At 39.1% G+C, this 22,620-nt stretch overlaps 1 protein-coding gene across 2 annotated transcripts in view; it reads right to left on the bottom strand.

The window, feature by feature from the left end:
- Positions 1–21,918, bottom strand: part of HAO2 (hydroxyacid oxidase 2) — a 29,400-nt gene extending 7,482 nt beyond the window's left edge. The window contains exons 1-7 of one of the 2 annotated variants that reach the window (XM_072644522.1): positions 21,786–21,876; positions 11,414–11,561; positions 10,255–10,400; positions 8,526–8,677; positions 7,559–7,842; positions 5,237–5,446; positions 3,742–3,900 (exon numbers count right to left, since the gene is read on the bottom strand). In XM_072644522.1, the coding sequence (XP_072500623.1) occupies positions 3,742–3,900; positions 5,237–5,446; positions 7,559–7,842; positions 8,526–8,677; positions 10,255–10,385 (936 nt within the window). In that variant the 5' untranslated portion in view covers positions 10,386–10,400; positions 11,414–11,561; positions 21,786–21,876. Of the gene's footprint in view, positions 1–3,741; positions 3,901–5,236; positions 5,447–7,558; positions 7,843–8,525; positions 8,678–10,254; positions 10,401–11,413; positions 11,562–21,785 lie in introns of both variants that reach the window. The other variant, XM_072644521.1, reaches the window with a different exon arrangement.
- Positions 21,919–22,620: the final 702 nt, after the last annotated feature.

The raw sequence follows: 22,620 nt of genomic DNA, 5'->3' as shown, positions 1-22,620 counted from the left end.
GTCATGGAGATAAGTAATAATAAATGGCAATTATGTGACGTTTTAAGTTTTGCAAAGTACTTTACATATATTATCTCAGAGGGTAACTAGCTAAGAGATATATATTAACCCCATGATATCTGTATTGAAAAATCAATATAGCCATTTTACAGATGAACTGACTTAAGTTCAGAGAGGCTATGTGATCTGCCTTATGGTCACAAAGCTAGTAAGTATTAGAGATGGAATTGGAATCAAAGTTTTTCTGACTCAATCTAGAGGCCAAACATAACACCATTAAACACTAGAATCTGCCCATAAGGGTATGGGGTAGGTATAGCCAAATCTTGCAGAATCACCTAGTAGAAGGAACAGAAAATATTCAAAGAACTAAGCTGTAGGACTTAAGGATCTTAGGACTTGTTATAATTATGCAGAAGGAAGTGTGCAATGGAGAACAAGCTGAGTTCAGTAGATACTAAGTGAAAAAGTATTAGCAAACAATGTCGAATTATAGGGAACAGTGTGGTGGAGTGTCTTGTGTGCTAGACTTGGAGTCAGGAGACATGTGGCTTTGATTCTCAAGTCTGACATTTACCAATCCTAGAAGGATGGAGAAGCCACTTGACCCTCTGGTCTCCTTGCTGCTCTTCACACAAGACACTCCTCACCCCCCAGATCTGAGCATTTTCATTGGCAGTCCTCCATGTTTAAAATACTTTCCCTCCTCATCTCCACCTCCGAGATTCCTGGTTTCTTCCAAGTCCCTGCTAAAATCCCATCTTCTTCAGGAAGTTCTTCTTGATCTACTTTAATTCTGATTCCTTTCCTCTATTAATTATCACCCAATTTATCCTGTCTATATCTTGTTTGTATGTAATTGTTTGCGTGTTGTCTTCCCACATTAGACCGTGAAAGAAATAATTTTTAAACTATTATTGATTAACCCGATGATTTATTTTAACTTATTAGACCTAAGTCATATATCTTTTAGATATCTCTTATTAAATAATCACTGTAGTAAAATATTAAATTCAGTTTTTTAAAATCAGAAGACTAGTTTTATTGGTCTCTTTATTTTTGGAGGGGGGAGGCAAGGCAATTGGGGTTAAGTGACTTGCTAAAGGTCACACATCTAGTAAGTGTCAAGTGTCTGAGGCAGGATTTGAACTCAGTTCCTTCTGACTCCAGGGCTGGTGCTCTATTCACTATGCTACCTAGCAGCCCCAGGTTTATCATTTTTGTAGAGCTCAACCCATGCACTGCTGAACTGAGCCCCTGCAGAGCTGAGCCACTATGGCTGATTCTTTATGTCAGAGCAGTCTAAATTTCCCTTTTTGGTAGTCTAGGATGGCACTCTCAACCATGCAAGTGCCTCACCCTTCAGCTAACACAATAATTCCATGATATCAAGATCACCTTTTGTTATACTATAACCAATTAGATAGTTTGATGATTGTCATGCCCCGCAAATGCTCTGTTGTGCCCTCGACATGTCTAGCATCCGATATTGCAAATTGACCTACTTCCCTGTTCTTGTTATGCTTCCCCTATTCCTGCAAATGCTGTGAATAATCATTAACATCATGAATATGTATTAATCTCATGAATATATTACTTCATTTTACTAGTATAAAAATAAGCCCTGTAAAGTCCTAGTTTGTTTTTCACTTCTGAGGAACCATTGATCTCATTTGATGTGAATTGCTAGCTTTGCTAATAAATTGACCATCCTCAGAACTTTTTGCCTCATTTTCTCTTTATTACAGATTTCTATCACGACAATTGAGAATGAGGTGAGTTTGGGGGAAAAATACAAAAGATAATGAAAGGGGCTTTTAAAAGTACTATTGGTGAATAAGGATAAGGAAAAGATAAGCTTATTGCTTGGGCAGAGAGGGGGAATTGTGTATGGTTAAAAGATAACATGGACAAAGTGGAACTTTTCAATTTCCTATTTTGCTCTGAAGTTTTCTATCAAGGAGAATAATCTCAAAGAGAATAATTTGGAAATGGTAGAGGATATTAAAATGTTTGACTCATGAAATCTCTGAAGTCCCTTCCAGTTGTAATTTGCAATTCTTTGATTTGATGAAAAGTGAAGAGACAATTTTAGGGATCCCATAACTTCTGATTCTCTGGGTCCTGTGACCTCTGGTTTATCCTAGCACTAGGTACTCCTTGTTGTTATGGGGGAAAGTGGGCATGCCAAACAATATTTGTTACTGAATCAAAAAGAGTCATAAACATTTAGAAAGGATATTAAACAGCTAATTTCTTGGGTCTCCCTAAATCAATCAATGAGCAAATGCTTATTGGGAGCCTACTATGGGGAATTAAAAGAAGTGTATGAAGTAATAGAGAGTAACACATCAGATACTCTACATCCTAGTGAAATTGGACCATCTGCTGTTCTCCAGACTCAACATTCCATAGCCCACTTTGGTGCATTCCCCAAGCCACCTTTCCTACCTTGAATGCAATCTCTCCCTTCAAGATCAAGCTCAGGCACCAAGACTTTTATGAAACCTTTCTGTTCTCTCCAATTAAAATCTAAAGCTCTTAAAAGTAGGGATTGTTTCATTCTTTGTATTTGTATCTCCAGAGCCTAGCTCAATACCTCAGTACTCAGCAAGTTATTAATAAATTATTATGTATAATATCATATATAATATACATATATTATTTAGTATTTTATAAAATATGAAAAATATAAGTATATTTATCATTTTCATATTTTAATATATAATATACATAACAATATATAATAATATACAAATATTAATAAATACTTGTTAATCCATTAGGTGATTGATTCTTTGATCCTCAATTTGTTGATGATCTCTCTTCAAATTATCTTTTAAAAAATTTCTATACATACATATTACATCCACTAACTTGCCTTTCTAACCATTAGAATATAAAATCTTTGAGAGAATATATTATTTCATTTTTTATTTTGTACTTCCTATGTCTAGTAGCCAGTGCCTTAAATAGTGAGCAATCAATGTTTCTTGAAGTAAAATGAATGGAATGGAACACAGGAAGTAGTGAGAGATAAGACTAGAACCAATTTGTGAGGAATGTAAGTGCTAATTTAAGCAGACCCAGAACACTGATTTGAGAATTAAGAGATCTTGCTTAGGACTAGCTCTGTGAACTTGGGAAAGTCACTTAATCTCTTTGGGAACTCTGTTCCCTTATTTATAAAATGAGCAGTTGGATCATAATCCCCAAGATTCCTCCTAGCTAAACCATCTGAGAATTGTATGATTCTATTAGGTTTTCCAGAGAATATGATCCAGTTGGGAAGTTATTATAAGATTTGCTGAGAACAGTGTTGTGGGACCAAGGAAGGATTTTAGCAGAGATTTCAGACCTGGATTAACTTCCCACACTTCAGAAAGAACAATGAAGCAATGAAATATTCAAGGGAGGGAAATAAGACTTGTTCTACTTGACCTTGGAGGGTGGAACTAAGACCAAGGTATAGAATAGATTCTAATTTGATATAAATGTTGTATAATAGAATGAGCACTGAATTTGCTCTGAGACCAAGAATCTGGCTTCAAATTTAGCTCTACAATTTATTAGCTGAATGACCTTGAATAAGTCATTCAATCTCTCCAGGTCTCAATTTCCATATATTTAAATTGAGATGACCTCTGGGTCTAGATCTGGGCATCTTACTTTTTGGGTAGTGTCAAACAGATGAGTGGGCAGCTGTATTTTTACCTGATGTGTTCCTCTCTATTATCTCACCTTGTAAGTGAGACCCCATAGGATTGGCCTTCCAAGGAAGATACACCTTGCGCCAAGTGCTAGTGCCTTTAATACATCTGTTCCAGTTCGGATGCCACCATCTAAGTAGACTTCTATTCTTCCTTGCACAGCATTTACAACTTCTGTTAGGGCATCAATCTGAAAAGAAAAGCACATGTTTACCCTTACTGCTCTTGATTCTTTCTTAATAGAGATGAAGTTCTGGTGGAAAGAAGGGCATCAGTGGGTAGCATTCTAGGAAAATGATGACACAATCCACTGATGCAACATTATCTAAATTAATTTTTCCTTTCAATGCCATGCCAACCAAACTACCAAAGTCTTACTTGATATACTTGGAAAATTTTTAAACAAAATTTGTATGGAGCAACAAAAACTTAAGAATGTTAAGGGAAATAATGAATAAAAGAGCTATATTAGTAAAAGAAAAATTCTGAGGTTTTACCTCACATCTAGCAAACTGGCAAAGATGACAAAAGGTAGAAATAGTTGATGTAGGAGTTCCTGTGGGAAGACAGGTACACTAACATACTGTTGGCCGGGTTATGAACTGGTCCAACCATTCTAGAAATCAACTTAGGCTAAAAAAAAAATCATTAAAATGTTGATACCTTTGACCTGGTACTCCCACTAGTAGACATATGCCCCAAGATGGTCAAAAACAGAAAGAAAAATGTCAAATATAACAAAATATTCATAGCAGAACTTTTTTTGTGGTAATAAAGAATTGAAAACAAAGTAGTTGGCTATTGATTGGGGAATGGTTAAAAAATTCTGGTTCATGAATACAATAGAACTAGAATAAGAAATGATAAATATAAAAAATCCAGAGAAACATGGGAACACTATGAATTGATGCTCTGTGAAGCAAACAGAATCAAGAAAACTAGGTACACAATTGCAAAAAAAATGTAAAGTGGAAGAACAATAAATCAAAATAGAACACTGTGATCACATAGTGATTAAATCTGGCCCTGGAGAGCAGTTGAGAAAATGCACTACTCTCCATTCATTGTAGAGGTGAGGGATTGTGGATGTGGAATATTGTATATCCTGTCAGACACAGCGATGACTAGTTTTTTTGTCTTCATTTTATTCTAAACCATTTTTTGTCTCTATTTTAAAATATTTACCATGAGGGACAGCTCAATGGGCAGGGGAAGGGGGTGGAAATGTTCAGAAATGGATGCAATATAAAAACAAGAGACAATCATTAAAAAAAAAGATGTTCTTCTGTAGTGGGGACACATGGTTGGGGAAGAATTATGTATTCTCAGTCTTAGAATTTTGGGCTCATTTTCGGACTTCATTAGTGATTGGTTATAGCTGCTAAAAATAGGACAAAAACAGACACATGGAAGTGTGTTGAAACATATAGGAAATAGTTGAATACATAGAGATGTATATGCACAGAGGCTGTATTTACCACACAGTCACATACATGTATGCATAACCCTAAAGTTAGCAAACTTACTGTGGCTGGAACTGTATCCAGCTGTCTTCCGCCATGGTTGGAGACAAGAATGCCCTGTACATTGTATCTTACAGCCAGTTCAGCATCCTGCCTTGTTAAAATTCCTTTCAGGATGATGGGCATTTGTGTGATGCTCCTTAGCCATGCAATGTCTTTCCAGCAGGTGGATGCATCAATGTTTGAAACTGGGAGGAGAGACTCTGCATTTTCCTTAAGTGGGACAGAAGGAAACATGTTAAAAATACTAAAAATACCAGATAAAAACTTTTGCTATAGGCACTAACCTCCTGGATCAGGATCAATGATGGCCAAGTGGCAAGATTGAAGGGAGACAGGTGGACAGTCAGAGGGCTTCGGCCATGATATTGTGATGTTTGGAGAATGAAAAGAGGTGAGGAAGCCCTCTAGCACTTTGGATGAACTTTTAGAAGACTATGATTATGGGTGGTACAGTATATCCCCTGTACCCCTCAATTCTTTCCCAGGCTATCATTCCTACATAGGCTACATTCTCCTCCTTTCTTCATCTTGACCCCTCGATACAATACAATTTTGTCTGAGTCCACTAAAAATGTAAGTTACATAATCTCAACTGGGCCCTCATTGCTGTAATCCTTCCACACCTCCCTAATTGATTCAATATCTCTTTTACCCATAATGGCATTTCCAAATCTTTTTATCTCTCCTCAGATCTCCTGTGGCTCTTCCTTATCCCACCTTCTCAGCTAAGAAACTTACTTCATATTTACTGAGGCCTCCTGCCAAGAATGCCTTCTCGAAAAATACTTATTGGCTTGATATTTATAGGGAAGTAGTAGTCATGGAGGGTTATTTTGCTTAGAAAATTATGGGAAGGTTAAGAGAGTCACAGAAAAATGGATTTATACACCCTCTCCAGGGACATGGTGGAGATGATTTGATGATAGTTCTTGAACTAGAAAGAGACAGAGGGGGCAGAAGGTCCAGGTGTGGCAACAATGAACTGGTGAGAAGATATACAAGGAGTAAAGTGATGCATTGCCAGTCTTCCTAGATACAGCGGGCCACATATGAGCTTCTGTCTCAGAGAGTCAATCAGTTGGCCAACCAATTGATGTTTATTAGTCACCTACTAAATGCCAGGCACTGTACCAAGTTTCAGGGTTCCAAAAAAAGGCAAAAGACAGTCCCTGCTCTCAAGGAGCTCACAGTCTCATAGGAGAGACATGTGGATAACTATGTACAAACAAGCTATAGACAGAGTAAATGAAAGAAAATCACAGAGGGAAAGCACTGGAATTGAGGGGAATCAGGAAAAATTTCTTACAGAAGGTGAGATTTTAACTGGGGTTTGAAGGTCTGGAGGCAATGGGAAGGAGGGTAAGAATTCCATGAAGGAGAAATTGCCAGTGAAAACCCCCAGAATGTAGAGATGCAATGTCTTGTTTGAAAAACAGCTTACATTGTAATGGGGAAGGCAACACGAACATATCTAAATATGTATATGATGTGTACAAAATGAAAACATGGTAGCTTTGGGAGTTACGAATTAGTGGGCAAGGATCAGAAAAGTTTTCATATAGCAGGAAAGTGATATTTGAACAAATCTTAAAGAAAACCAGGAATTCCCTAGTAAGACATTGAGTATGTTTGTTGTAAAAGGGATTTTTCTATGGTACAGGTTAGACCAGATTGTCACTGGAAGACAGTGCCCCTAGCTCTGAAATTCTTCAGGTTCCAGGTACACCACTTTAATTATCCTAATTTCATTATTACATAATGTCTACTTCTTCTTCGACTATGTACATTACCCTTTCTCAGAGACCCTTCCTGGTCTGATGACCAAAGGACAACAATGAAACAGCACACTCCAAGTCTCCAAGTCTAGCTGATAACTCCAGAGGTCCTGAGTTGAAGATCTGAGCATTTCATACTGCTACCACAGGTTCCCAAATATTGCAAAAGTCTTGCACAATTATTTTCAGAAACACCAGTCTCACCAGAAACAACCCTACCTTTATGACTTCTCTTTTCTCCTTAGGAAACCCTGTCTCATAGAACCACAAACTATTTGGAGGTTATCTAGTCTAACATTCCATCCAGTTCAGAATCCCCTCTATGACAGATCAGAAGGGTCATTCAGTTTCTGCTTGAACACATTCTTCCCTCTAACCCCACCTAACCTGCTTCCAGAAAGTTAGTGAACTCTTTCATGAGGTAACCTATCCTACTGGTCTGGCTGTTAAATGCTTGAAATTTGTTCTCTTATTGAATCAAATCTGCTTTCTTGTAACATTCATCCACTGGTTCTCACCTCTCCTTACCATGAAGTATCCCCCATACCTCAATATGCGTGTGCAAGTTTTTCACCATCACTGATTCTGGCAAAGCGAATTTGTTGCGATTATCTTGCAATCTGTTGCCCACAGCAGGAGTATCCACAGTGAGGACTAGAGCTTTGTAACCTAAGGTTTCCGCTTTCTGTATCAACTTCTTTGTTATTTGCCTGTCCCGTTGTACATATAGTTGTAACCATAGGAGGCCATTGGGGGCACAAGCCACGATGTCCTCAAAGAAGCTGGTGGAAAAAGTACTGGTAACATAGCAGATGTTCATGGCTTGTGCTGCTACAAGAGAAAATCAACATAAGAAATGAATTAGCAAAGAGGATATAGGAGTCCTGGTTTGGAAGTGGGAAGCCCTTGATATAGGGTTAAGTCTCTGATCACAGTTTGTGGTGTGATTTGAGACAGGTCATTTGACCTTTCTGCCTCAGTTTCTTTCTATGCCAAGGAAGGCATTTGGTTGTAGATGCAGGAATGCAGGACAAAAGTCACCAGTTCCATCTAGCCTTTACAATGTGCTTAAGTGATGAATCTGAATGGTTCTGGTTGTAGCAGTAAGGGGACATAACAGGAGTTGAAGGGAATTTACTCCTACTGACCCTATCCATCAAACAGACTTGCGAGTTCCCACAGAAGAGAAAGAGAAGCAGGCAAAAAGACAACTAAGGCAGAGCTGACCAACAGATTGCCTACAAAACTTCCCCATTTATATGTTTTGGTGAGGATTCCTTTTAGTGAGTTGGATTGGGTGGACAATGAGGTCCCTTCCAACTCAAATTCTGTGACTCATGCAAAAAAGGGTAGATTCTATTCAGGAATACATGGCTCATCTTTTTTTTAGGGATGAATGTGGAGAGGATGGTGTTTTCTATAAGGGCTTGGGCTATACTCCATACAGCATGAATTCTTTCCAGAGTTCAATGCTTCTATGCAAACAGGAAGGAAACTTTGGTGTCAGTCAGTACCTTTAGCTGTACTCTGTTCTCCATCAGGCCAACAAAGACAGTGGAAGCCGGTGGGTCCAATGCAGACTGGGAAACTGATTTCAGACCCTTGTATGGTTGTCCTGGTGTCTACCACAGACATGTCTCTTAGGAAGCGAGGATAGAGACGGATTCTGGAAGGCACAAATCGCAAAGTTACCTCCTTGGTTGTTGTTGTTGTTGGGTTTGTCCTTTGTTCCCATGGTATTGAGTCCTAGGCTCTTCAGATCAGGGATTCTGAGATGGGAAGCACCTGACTTCTGAACGTTTATGGTCTTTTTTTGGGGGGGGAATACCATGTGCTAAGTGACACTGCACATAAGTGCTGGAACTGGGACTTGAAGCCAGGTCTTCTGATGGTGGGCATCCTGTTTTAGAAAGTATATGGCAGAGTAGAGCATAGTAAGAGGACAATTTGGATGGCAACAGAGCTGGTGGCTACAGCGTAAAAAGGATAGACTTAAGCCCCTGGGGATGTTTATCTAAAGGCAGCAACATGGTGCAGTGGAGAGAGTGCTGCTGCTGGAGTCAAGAAGACCTGAATTAAAATTCCACCCCCCCTGCCCCAGACACTTAGTAGCTCTGTGATCCTGGGCAAGTTATTTAACCTTCCTTTTCTCATCTGTAAAATGGGAACAACAATTGCACCTACCTGTAAGGTGACAGTATGAGATAATATTTGTAATGCACTTTGCAAACTCTCAAGTGCCTTATAAATGCTAGTTGTTATTAGTTGAAAACAGTTGTCTTGTCTTCTCTCCCTTCCTGTACCCTCCTTCCCATTCTTCTGTTTTCCAAGGTAAACCTATCCACTTCCTTCAGCTGACCCTCATTTGTAACAGACTCAACTTCACTGTCCCAATTGCCATCTCCTGGTCATCAATGTCTTTCTGAAACTATTGTGTCTTATCTCGTCTCCCAATCTTGATTATAAACACATTGAAAGTTGGGACTAGACCATAACTTGTGTTTATTTGTGTCTTTTTGTGTCCGTTTGTGCCTATCATTATTGTTATTTTCAGGAAAACTACTTGCCATACTAATTGTTGTACAATAGCATTTCTTGTCCTGGTCCTTTCCAGTGTGTCTAGGTTTCATACTCAAGTGATCTCTCCTTCATCTCTACTACTGCTCCACCCCCAAATTTTATACTCTATGATTTAGTGTAAATCTGCCTCTGTTTCTTTTCCTCTCCTCCCTCATCAAAGTTACTTAGGGATCTAATAAAAGGACAGGAAAATGGCATTGTACTGCATGGGTTATAGAGGAAAACCTGGCTCATCCACTGTATATAAATGACCATGTAACTGGTGTTGCCTTGTAACTCTGTGCTCCTCTTAATGGATTGGAAAGCTCTCATTGCTGGGGACTGGAGTGGAGCCCTTTGTGGCTTCCCTTTAACTTGTTATGACCAGGAACCAAAGAAGGAAGTTCTTAAGAATGTAAAGGGCTGAGGCATGTGCTTTCTGTATGTCTAGAAAATTGTGACTGACCAATAAACCCAACATGAACAGAAAGAAGCAGAAAGACAACAAGAGAGAGAAATAAGGGGGAGAGAGAGAACAGAGTGAGGACACAGAGAGAGGAGGGGGAGGGAGAGAAAGAGGGAGGGAGGGAGAGGAGAAGAAGAAGAAGATGATGATGATGATGAAGAAGAAGAAGAAGAAGAAGAAGAAGAAGAAGAAGAGAGGATGAATATACAATACCAAACTTTTTATATGCTGAGATATTCTCATCTCTTGTGATACATTCATCAGCTCCGCCTTCAATGAATTCCCAAACTGGCTTAGGAAGATTATCTTTTGCGTATGCTTGAAAGTCAGCTAGACATACAAAAGCCATTTTTCTGGAAGGATCCTGGAAAAGAAAGGGCAGCCAAAATGTGTCAGATACAGGGCAATGAGAGAGAGAGAGAGAGAGAGAGAGAGAGAGAGAGAGAGAGAGAGAGAGAGAGAGAGAGAGAGAAATGTTAATTAAAGAAGAAAAAAACTATCCCTGCCTGTGTTTACAACAATGAATGCTTTAGACTTTTGCTATCATAGAGCAAGGGACATAGTAACATGCAAACATTGCTAACATGGAGTGAGAAGTATGATTCTAGCTGTTTGGTCATGCTGCTTTTCTAATGGGTTCTGCCCATTGCTATGTGTGTCAGTTTACATTGCTAGTGACTTGCCCCTGGCCATGAAGTAACCAGGGTAGCACACAGTGTGTTCTCCCCTGTAGGGTTGGCAGTGTAATGGGGAGAACAGAAGCACTGATGGGTATGGAGAAAGAAGAGAGCCAAGTTAATGCCAAGGTAGATTTCCTGGCATGCATCCCAAAGTGCTGCCATAGCTAGGGGAAAAAGGTGAACTAAATGAAAAATGACCATGTTGGCAGTATTTAAGGCCACCAATTAGTGAGGAGACTGATCCCTCTTGGATCAAACTGACTTTTCTTTTTTTAGTGGAAAAAAGACCATGGTGAGATTAGTTGAATGAATACAGGAAAAAAGGCCGGTTGGGTCTGGGAGGAGTCATTCAGTGATGGTGTTCAGTGTGTTCAGTGTTAAGTCTTACTTCACTCATGTTTAAGTTGAGATATGTAGGAATTCAAGGGTGTCTTGGGTCAAAAATTAAATTAAAAACATTCATTAATAAAAATACATCAAACACCTTGTGTAAAAGAACAAAAGTGAAGTTGTCTTTTACCTCAGGGAGTGCAGAACATGTTGAAAGTTCCTAAAGTGTACTCTGAGTATAGCTAAACAAAGTTTAACTAAAACTTGACCCTTGTGAAGCTTACAACTGAGTTGGCTGATATGACCTACAGATAACCATAATGCAGTAGAAGCACAAAATGATGTCTTACACTGCTGTAGAGTTTACCTCCAAAAGTGCACCAGAATTGAGGGAGTAGGCAATGGATGATGGAAGGCACAGTCAGATCCAGTCTAGAGTTGTCTATTACTTATTACAGGAGAAAGAGTAATGCCCCCAGACTTGTAAGTAATCCTCAAACTATACTGCCATCCATCTAGAATACCAAAGATGTTATAGAAATTTGAATACAGTATGTGATGGTGAAGCATTTAGATAAGAAAAAGAATATCTTTTGAAAAATGAATTACTTTACCCCCACTCACATATGAACTGGTAAATAATATACTTCTATATAAGATTAATTCATTAATTCATCCAATAAACTTTTATTGAAGATCTATTACAAACATAGCATAGATCTGAGCTAGGAATGGATAAGAAACATCTTGAGTTAAACGTGGGAAGAAATCTCTGTGGTCATAGTGGTCAGAGGCATCTTTGAGGAGAAGTAAGGACTTGAAAAGACTGACGTGAATAAGTGTGGATGAAGTGTAGGGTGGGCAGTGGAGGTGGAGTGGAATGAGCAAAGTTGTGGTGGCAGGAATATCATGATATATTGGAGGGACAGTCATTACCTCTGACTGCCTGGAAGGGATGGTAATAAATATGAGAGTAGTGGAAAATACCATTTGAAAGTATGAATTTATAATCACATCAATATTCCTGTTGTTCCTTAGATCTGTGATATTCCCTCTACCAGGGTAAACCACAATATTTTGACTCCTTCTCCCCTGCAATTCTTGCTTGTATCTTTCCCCAAATTGGCTTTAGTTTATTGTGGGATTTAGCACTTCTGACCATTTTTGTGCCAATACTTAGTTACTTACCATTGTTTGATTTTATATACGTGTATGTATATATCATAATGTAGTAAATATAATCATAACATAACAATAGAGACAGACACAAAGGTAACCCTTGTCCCGAAGCTCATTGGTATGACGTGCTATCCTTATTTGTGGAGATGAAAGCCCTGCCATGCATGACAGGAGAGAAAGCTCCAGTCTTCTTCAGGATTTTTCATGCTTCAAGTCTTCAAGCATAGAGTTGCTTTGGGTGCTTCTGGCTTCCATCTTTTAAAAAATTGTTATTATTCTGAACTGAAGAAATAGAACAAGCATTTCCAGAATAAAGTCAAAAAGGAAAAAAGAGGGTTGCACATGAAATTGCAAATCTATTATGTGCAACTTGCTTTTCCTTTTAAATATATAATAAAATTATCATGTAACTTTTTTCCTTTCCTGATCACACTGCCCCCCATCTTAGAGATGTCTACCATTAGATACAAGTATGTATGTATATATGCATATGTAAATATAAATGTATATGTATATATGTATATGTATATACACACAAGTATATATAAATGTAAAACCACACTATATTTATATTTATAAGTTCTTTCTCTGGATGCAGATAACATCTTCATAGATCTTGTTTTGTTCTTCATAATTTCATACAAATCTTTTCATGTTTTTCTAAAATCATCAAGATTATTGTTTTTTTACAGCACAGTAGTATTCCATCATAATAATATACCACAACTTGTCTAGCCATTCCCTAAGTGATGAGCATCAATGATTTTAGAAAAACGTGGTAAGACTTGCATGAAATTATGAAGAGAAAAATGAGCAAACCAAGAGAATGTTACATCCAATGAATGATAGCAATATTGTTTTAAGAACAACTTTGAGGGACCAAGTGTAAGGTTAATAGTGGGTGGGGGGAAGAGTTAAAGATCTTCCCCACCCATTAATAGGACTCAGACACCTTTTGTTAATTTCTAATGAGGCACAGGGTCATGAAGGTTGTGCCCTCCAGCCCTGAAAAGAGTATATATACTCGGAGGAGAGGTTTTACTTTGGGGTTTAATTTTTGGAAGAAGGTTGGTGTGCCAGACAAGACTCTGGGTAGCCGTTTTAAGAACCGCCCCCTCCCCGGTTTTGAAAACTCAGATGGTGGTGCTTCTCTCTCTGGTAACGATGTATGTATTAGCTATGGTCAGACAGTTGTAAGCCCTGTCTGCTGGTCTTTCTGTTTGTAGTTTCTGCTTGTATTTTCTCTGAAGTTTGGGGTGCTGACTTTTTCTCCCGAACTAAGTGAATGATATATGTGCTTGATTAAAGTAGATGATTGATCCCTCAAAAGTTGCTTTCTTTTAGAAAAACAGATCTAAGAACCTGTACAGCAGACCCTCCTGGTACGCCAAGGTCCTTGCTGACACATCAAATCATTTTGACTACTATAAACACCCGAATTAACTACAAAGGACCTATGAAGAAAAATGCTACCTGCATCCAGAGAAAGATTTAGTTTAGGTTTAGTTTAGAAAGGTTTAGTATGGTTTTATTTCAATATAATATAATAAATAAATATAGCATGGTCATTATTTCATGCAAGTTTTTTTCTCAAATCATGGGGCTCATCATTTTTATAGCACAGCAGTATTCCATTACAATCATATATCACAATTTATTCAGCCATTCCCAACATACAGGTTTTTATCCTCTTCCCCTAATCTTGGGAAATAGACTTAATTGTGGTATTGTTGGGTCAAAGGCCATGATCATACAATAGAATTTAAATCTGGAGTAGACCTTAGAAGCCATCAAGTCTAGCCTCCTAATTTTATAGATGAGGAAACAACCCCAGAGAATGAAATTACTGAGTCCTTCCTAACTTCCTTATTTCTTTCCAGGCTATTACCATTCTTTGTCAACCTAATTTAGAGACACCTTGGAATTTTCATTTTCCTTTATCCTCCATGTACAAAGAGACCCTGATTCTACCACTACACCTCTCCTACCTGTTTTCTTCTCTCCACTCATACAACCACCACCCTCACTGAAGCCCTTATCCTTTCTTGCCTGGATTATTGCCTCCTAAGTAAACTCCTTGCCAATCCATCTTCCACATCAATGATGTATTGGTATTCTTAAAGCACAGATCTGACTATGTCACTCTCCTGCTCAGGAAAATTGAATATTTCCTTTTTACCTCTAGGATAAAATACAGATGCCTCTGTTGGGCTTCTACAGACTTTCATAATCTAGCTCTAGCCTATCTTTCCAAAATGATTTTAGAAATCCCCACCCTGTACTCTACATTCCAGTCAAAAAGACCTCCTTGCCTTCCCCACTAAACACAATAGGGCTATCTCCCAAGCCTGGAATATTCTTCCTCTCATTTCCACCTCTTAGGGGACTAGGTCCCTCCAATATTCAGCTCAAATTCTGTTTCTCTTTTCTGCTTCTCCTGCCGTTAGTGCACCACTCTTTGAAATGTCTTTTTAATTATTTTGTATAGATTTTCCATTTCCTTATTTGCATACATGTTGCTCTCTGTCCAAACCACAGATCACAATGTAACTTGAGGATCAAGGACAACTTGTTTTTTAGCCTTGTGTTCCCAGCCAGAATAAACATAATAGTCACTTTATAGATTCTTCCTGTGATATTCTAGTGGGGAATTTCTCACACTAGTTTTATTGGATTAAAGCTTAAAAAAACTTGTGAGATAAAAGATGTCTCAATAGGGTTAATGCATCCAACCTTTCAGTCCCTTCCTGACAACATCATGAGTATTCACAGAACTATGAATGAAGGGCCTTGTCAGTGGCAGAGATATATGGCTTTTGTAAAACTCATCAAAGTCAGAGAGAAAAGAATGTGTCCAAGGTCAGGGAGAATAGAGAAACTGGGGTAAACAGTAACAAAGAATGTTTGACATATAGATCATAGAATTTAGGCTTTAGAGCTGAGGGGACTTTGTAGTTTGCTATAGTATTTTTATGCCAACAGGCAAATTATTTAGCCTCTTTGGGCCTCAGCTTCCTCCTCTGTAAAATGGGGATATGGGATGGAAAGGATAAGCATTTATATGGCTCATACTGTGTATTAAGCACTGTACTAATAATTTTTATAAATATCACTTCATTTGATCTCCATAGGAACTCTGCTAGCTAGGTGATATTATTACCTCTGTTTTCCAGCTGAGGAAACCGGAGGTCAAATGATTTATCAAAGGTCACACATAGTAAGTTTCTGAGCCTGGATTTGAATTCAGGTCTTCCTGATTCCATACCCAGTGCTTTATCCGCTGCTCTGCAAACTGCTGCTGAACTAAATAACCTCTTGGGTCCTCCAACTCCAAATGCTATAATTCAATGACGTTGTTTTCCTTTTTTGTCTCCCTAGCACTTAGCATAGTGCTTGGCACATAGCAGTAAGTGTTTAATAAATACTACTTAACTGAGTGATTCCCTTAATTTTATAGAGGAGGAAGCTTCTGGGCAGAGCTCAGATTTGAACACCTGTCATTTGATTCAAGATCCAGATCTTTTCTTTCTTTTTTTTCTGTTTGATGTCTTTTTTATGTATTTATTATTAATTTATTTGTTTTCAGTTTTCTATAATCATTTCCATAAGTCTTAGTTTTTCTCCCCCTCCTTCTCTGAGATGACATGCAATCTTATATAGGTTCTATACATACATTCTTATTAAACACAGTTTCATATTAGTCATGTTTCATAGAAGAATTAAAATGAATGGGAGAAACCATGAGAAAAACCAAAACAAAACAAAACATAGCACAAGAGAAAATAGTCTGATTCATTCTGCATTCCAATTCCATAGTTCTTTCTATGGATGTGGATGGCATTTTGCCTCTAGTCCATCAGGAATGTTTTATGTCTTTGCGTTGCTATGAAGGGCTAAGTCTACCAGAAAAATTTGTCACACACTGTGATTGTTACTGTGTATAATATTCGCCTGGTTCTGCTCATTTCATTCAGCATCAATTTATATAAGCCCTTTCAGGTCTCTTAGAAGTCTTCCCGTTCATCATTTCTCATAGCACAATAGTATTGCATTACATTCATATACCACAACTTGTTCAGCCATTTCCCAGTTGATGAGTATCCCCTCAATTTCCAGTTCTTGGCCACTACAAAGAGGGCTGCTATAAATATTTTTGTACATGTGGGACTTTTTCTTATTTTATGATCTCTTTGGGATATAGTTCTAGAAGCAATACTGTTGGGTCAAAGAGTATGCACATTTTTGGAGCCCTTTGGGTGTAGTTCCAAATTGCTCTGCAGAGTGACTCACAGTTCCACTAACAATGAATTAGTGTTCCAACTCCCCCACATCTTCTCTAACATTTATCATCTTCCTGTTTTGTCATGTTAGTCAATCTGATAGGTATGATATAGTACCTCAGGGTAGTTTTGATTTGCATCTCTCTAATCAATAACGATTTAGAGCATTTTTTCACATAACTATAGACGGCTTTAATGTCTTCCTTTGAAAACTGCCTGTTCATATCCTTTGACCATCTATCAATTGGGGAATGACTTGTATTCTTGTAAATTTGACTCAGTTCTCTCTATATTTCAGAAATGAGGCCTTTATTACAGACACTGGTTGCAAAAATTCCCAGTTTTCTGCTTCCCTTCTAATTTTAATTGCATTGGGTTTTTTGTGCAAAAACTTCTCAATTCAATGTAATCAATTTTGTACTTCATAATGTGCTCTATCTCTTGTTTGGTCATAAATTTCTCCATTCTCCATAAATCTGACAAAATACACTATTCATGCTCCCCTAATTTGTTTATAATATCAGTCTTTATACCTAGATCAGGTATCCATTTGGACTTTATTCTGATATACAGTGTCAGTCATTGGTCTATGCCCAATTACTGCCACACTGTTATCCAGTTTTCCCAGCAGTTTTTGTCAAACAGTGAGTTCTTATTCCAGAAGCTGGGGTCTTTGGGTTTATCAAACAGTAGATTGCTATATTCATTGACTCCTGTGTCTGGAGTATCTAACCTATTTAACTGGTCTACCCCTCTATTTCTTAGCTGGTACCAAGTGGTTTTGATGATTGCTGCTTTATAATACCATTTGAGATCTGGTAGGGCTAGGCCCCCTTCCATAACATTCTTTTCATTAATTTCCTTGATATTCTGAACTTTTTGTTCTTCCAGAAGAATTTTGATATTATTTTTTCTAGCTCTAGAAAATAATTTTCTGGGGTGGAACCAAGATGGTGGAGTGAGAGCAAGTACTCACCTAAGCTCTAAGACAAACTCCTTTAGATACCTCTAAGAAGAGAGTCTGAATAAATTTAGAATGGCAGACTCCAATAGGAAATAGTGTGATAGATTTCCAGCCCAGGACACCCTGGAAGGTTGACAGGAAGGATCTGTTGCATGGGGTTGGAGGAACACAGAATACACAGTGTACAGGTTATACCAGGGTGGAACCTTTGGCATAACAAAGCCGATCAGGAACCACCTGGCAGTCTGAATCAGTGCAGATTTTCAAACATACCAGCCCAGGTTAGGAGTGCAATGAAACTGAGTGAAAGAGAAGTGCAGAACCCCAGGTAACAGAAGCAGCCACTCCTGAGACTATCAGCCTGCAGATTAAATGTCTGTAAGTCACCACCTTGAACTTCCAGTAGCCTAGATGGTGGAGTGACCTGTAAATGCTCTCCCTTTCTCCTTGTTGACCTTGAAAAACTCAGAAAATATTTTCCTAGGAAAAATCTTGAAATAGTGAGATCAGCCCAAGGGGTAAACAGTCTCTTAGCTCGAGAGGCTAGGAAAATCACTAAGTGGGGGGTCCCTCTTGCTGTGGCTGAAGGGGACCAGTGCAGAACTGGAGCTGTTCCAGACAGCCTCACCTTCGCGAATTAGGAGGAGATCCTGAACTCCAGGGGGGGTGGAGTCCATATGCGCCAATCCTAGGACCCCACACATGCCTCAGCACAGCCAGGGGAGTTGGGAAGACACTAGCACAGACAGGGTTGACCAACTGCTAAGCTTGCCTATGCTCTACTTCAGCAGAGGAGACCTCCTGTGGCTAAACTGCCCCTTCCCTGCACCTCATGCAGTGAGCTCAAGGGTAACTCTGGGGAATCTCTGAACGACTTCATCTGACCTCTGCTTTAGCACACCAGCCAGCTCAGCACCAGGTAAACTGCAGCATTCTAGCTTCTAGCTGAAAGTACCAGAAGCCACAATACACAAAGACTCAAGTTCCAGGTATAAGAACAGTGGAACAGGGCCACTTGTGTCCCAGAAGCAGAGATCCACTTTAAAAGCCAAGAAAAATGGAACCATCATGAGCAGCAAGCAAATCAGAAAAGACCCTAGAATCTTACTATGGGAACAAGGACCAAAACACGAGTACTGGTAGATCAATAATTCTTAGATTTCTTAGATTCTTAGATTTCCTCTCCTGGATCTATTTTCCAGGTCAGTTATTTTTCCAGTTAGATATTTTACAATTTCTTCTATTTTTTCATTATTTGGATTTTGTTTGACTGATTCTTGATGTCTCATAGGGTCATTAGCTTCTACTTTCCCAATTCTAATTTTTGATACATTTTTTTCTTCAGTTAACTTTTGCATCTCCTTTTCTACTTGCCCAAGGAATTATTGTCTCCAGTTAGGTTTTGTACTTCCTTTTCCATTTGTCCAGCTTTCCTTTTTAAGGAGCTGTTCTCTTCAGTGAATTCTTTTTTCATATTTTTAAAATCATTGGCCAGTTTTACTTCTATCTCTCCAATTTGGCTTTTAAAATCCTTCTTGAGCTCTTCCAAGAATGCTCTTTAGGCTTAAGACCAGTTCATATTCCTTCCTGAGGTTTCAGATAGGAGTATAGTCTCAATGCTGACTTCTTCGATATTTGTGTTTTGGTCCTTGTCCCCATAGTCAAATTCTATGGTCTTTGTTTTTCTGGTTTGCTTCCTGCTCATGATTGTCTTTTTCCTGGTTTTTAAAGTGAATCTCTGCTTCTAGGACACAGGTGGCTCTGTCCCACGGTTCTTGTGCTTAGAACTTGAGGCTTTGTGTATTGTGGCCTCTGGTTCTTTCAGCTAGAAACTAGAATGCTACAGCTTACCTGGTGCTGAGCTGACAGGTTTGCCAAAGCAGAGGCCAGGTGAAGTCTTTCTGAATTTCCTCAGAGTTACCCTGGAACTCACTGTATGAGGTGCGGGGGACCCGTGGTCTGGCTGCAGGTGTTCTCCTCTCCTAAGCTAGATCACAGGAAAGCTCAGCAGTTGGTGAACCCCTTCTGTCTTCCTGAATCCCCTGGCTGTGCTGAGGCACACCTGGGGTCCTGCTGTTGGGGCTTATAGACTCCAACCCCACTTGGGCTCAGGATCTCCTCCTGGTTCACTGAGATGGGGCTGTCTAGGATAGCTCTAGTTCTGAACTGGTCACCTTTAGCCATAGCAAGTGGACCCCCCTTTGTGATTTTCCTAGTCTCATGGGCTAAGAGACTGTTTACCTCTTTGACTGATCCCATTATTCCAGGATTTTTCCTGGGGAAATATTCTCTGGGATTTTGGTTGACAAGGGGAGGGGGAGAGCACTTGAAGATCACTCTGCCATCTTGGCTCCTGGAAGTTCAAGTAGGTGACTTGCAAACATTTAATCTACAGGCTGCTAGTCTCAGCAGTGGCTGTTGCTGTTACCAGGGGGTCTTGTGCTTCTCTCTCTCTCTCTCTCTCTCTCTCTCTCTCTCTCTCTCTCTCAGTTCTCCTGGACTCTCATACTGTGTTGATATGTTTGAAAATCCATACTGCTGCTTCTGATTCAGTCTGCCTGGTGGTTCCTGCTCAGCTATGCTGTGGCAAGGCCTGTACTGGTACAGCCTGGGTGCTCTGTGCTCCTCCAGTCCTGTGGAATAGATCCTTCCAGTCAACCTCCCAGCCTGTCCTAGGCTGAAAATCTGCCACACTCTGTCTCCTATTGGATTCTACCACTCTAAAATTTGTTCAGATTCTCTTTTTAGAGGTATCTGAAGGAGTTTGCTATAGAACTTCATTGAGTATGGGCTCTCACTCCGCCAGCTTGGCTCTACCTCCCAGCTCTTTTATCAATGGACCATATTATTGAGATTTGAACCCAATTCATCCTACCTCCATATACAATGATTTTTCCATTATACTATGATTCCTATCCTTTACAAGTAGAATCACCAGCATATAAAATTATGACTATGGATATTAAAGCTCGTATGAGATTGGCTCATCCATATGCCCTTACTTAACTCATGGAGATAAGAATTCACTGAGAGAGGAAAGTAGCATGCTCTTGTGTGTCAGAATATAATTTGTTTTTTCTTCTACTACCCTCTTATATCCTCAAGAGAATAAGGTATTGTATAAAAAAAACTGAAGGATGTTTTTCAGGACCTAGCTGGAAAAATAAAGCAAGTGAAACTGGGAATATTGAAAGGAATAGATCTATAAAGGGAGTTTACCAAATGGTCACTCTTTGATCATGTGGAAGCTATGTATCAAACAGAACCTTCTCAGAACTCTTCATCCTACGCTGTTGAAAGAGTGAGTTTTCAGTATCTTATATCCCATGACTACTCTCACTCTGGAGATGATGAGAAGGGGTTGGGTACTTTGCGCTTAAGCAAAGCCATGATGGGAAATTCTAACATTGGGAACAAATTCAGTTGTGTGTGTGTGTGTGTGTGTGTGTGTGTGTTTATTTGTGTGTCTAGAGAGACCCCGATCTGCTGATACAAAGAATCAAACCATTCCCTAGCTTTCATCTGGGACCAAAACGGGCACACAACCAGGGAAATGGGTACACGTATTTTTGTATGTACACGCATACCTTCTTTAGACCTTTTCCTCTCTTTTCTTTTCTCTTTTTCAATATCATGCCTTAGTTAAAAAAATAGAGCTATCAAATTTCACACCAAAAGTCTCATTTACTGTTTCCACATTAATGTGAAGAAATATGAGAGGACACCCTCAGTTTGTCCTTGGTAAAGGTGGAAGTCCATAGGCGTTACACCTTGCATATATTTTGGGAATTTTTCAATGCAACCATCTTCAAAAATACTATTTGTCATATGGAGTGGCTCTCTGGGAAGGGAAAGGAGAGGGATATTTAGTGATGTAAGAAACAGAAAACATCAGTAAGAACCATGTAAAAGAGAACAACAAGCAAATATAGCACTAACTTCTAAAACAGAACAAAATAAAGAGAATTACTGCTTTGCAGCCCCACATGACCTTATTCTAGAGGTCAAAATGGGCTCCTTGACTATATTCTTCCCAGTGACCTTTGTATAATCCCAGGCTTCCTCTACGTATCTTCCCCACTACCTGTTCTATGTAGCCTTACACTTGAAGGAAAGTGAAAATCAGTCTTCTTTGGGAGTGCCTTTCCTGCCCCTTCTCCCAATTTGATTTTTTAAGGTTGGGTTCTCTATAGCACCAGAACAATACCTCACAGAATCCAGAAGACCTGAGGGAGGGAAGTTTGCAGACTTTGCCCCTGTGCCACCTACTGTCATTTGGCTATCCAAGTCATTGAGAGCATAGACAAACAACGAACCTGATTCCTGGAGAGAGAAAGGGATAGTGGTGCCCAGAAACAGCTTGGACACCTCTTGCAGCAGTCCAGTGGCCAGCTCACTGCAGGATTGTGTGGGAAACTGTGGATTTCCTGGATCAGATCACAGAAAACAACAAAAAAGTTAACCATGCATTTTTTTAAAGTGTGCCCTATTTGCTCTGGGAGTTAATAAATTATGAAACCAGACTAAAGTTTAATTTTCAAATGAACTTTGTCTTGCTGTGTAGAGTTATTCCAACTGTTAAAAAAACAAAGAGAATGGAGTTCACAGATTGGCCAGTGAACTTGACTTTGGTTCTTGGGAAAAGTTCTAGAAGAGATTAGTAAAGAGAGGGCTTCTCTAAACATCTGGAGAAGAATATTGTGATCACAGAGGGCTGGCCCAGCTTCCATGGGGCAGACCATGGCAGATTAACTATATTTCCTTTTCTTTTAAGGATGACCAAAGTGAGGGAACAGGGGAATGCTCTAGATATAACTGACCAAGATTTTAGTAATGAATTTGCTAAAATAAATCACAAAGCTGTGTGACTCTGGGCAAGTCACTTAACCCTGAATGCGTCCAAAAAAGTTTACATTACTCTTTTGGAAACAGTGGAGAAAAGTAGGCTGGATGTCAGTATAATTAAATAGAAACAGAGCTAGTTGAATAAGTGTTACTCATTTTGATGTTAACTTGGAAGGTGTCCAGTGGAGTGCCCTTTTGATCTCTGCTTGGGTCTGTGTTCTTTAATATTTAGTTTCTTAGTAACGAGAGCTTGCATTTATATAGGATTTTTAAGATTTGCAAAGCACCTTATAAATATTATATTAT

Source organism: Notamacropus eugenii, chromosome 2 (assembly GCF_028372415.1).
Source record: "Notamacropus eugenii isolate mMacEug1 chromosome 2, mMacEug1.pri_v2, whole genome shotgun sequence".
Taxonomy (NCBI): domain Eukaryota; kingdom Metazoa; phylum Chordata; class Mammalia; order Diprotodontia; family Macropodidae; genus Notamacropus; species Notamacropus eugenii.
Note: the sequence above shows the minus strand (reverse complement) of the source record. Positions and strands in the feature narration are given on the sequence as shown.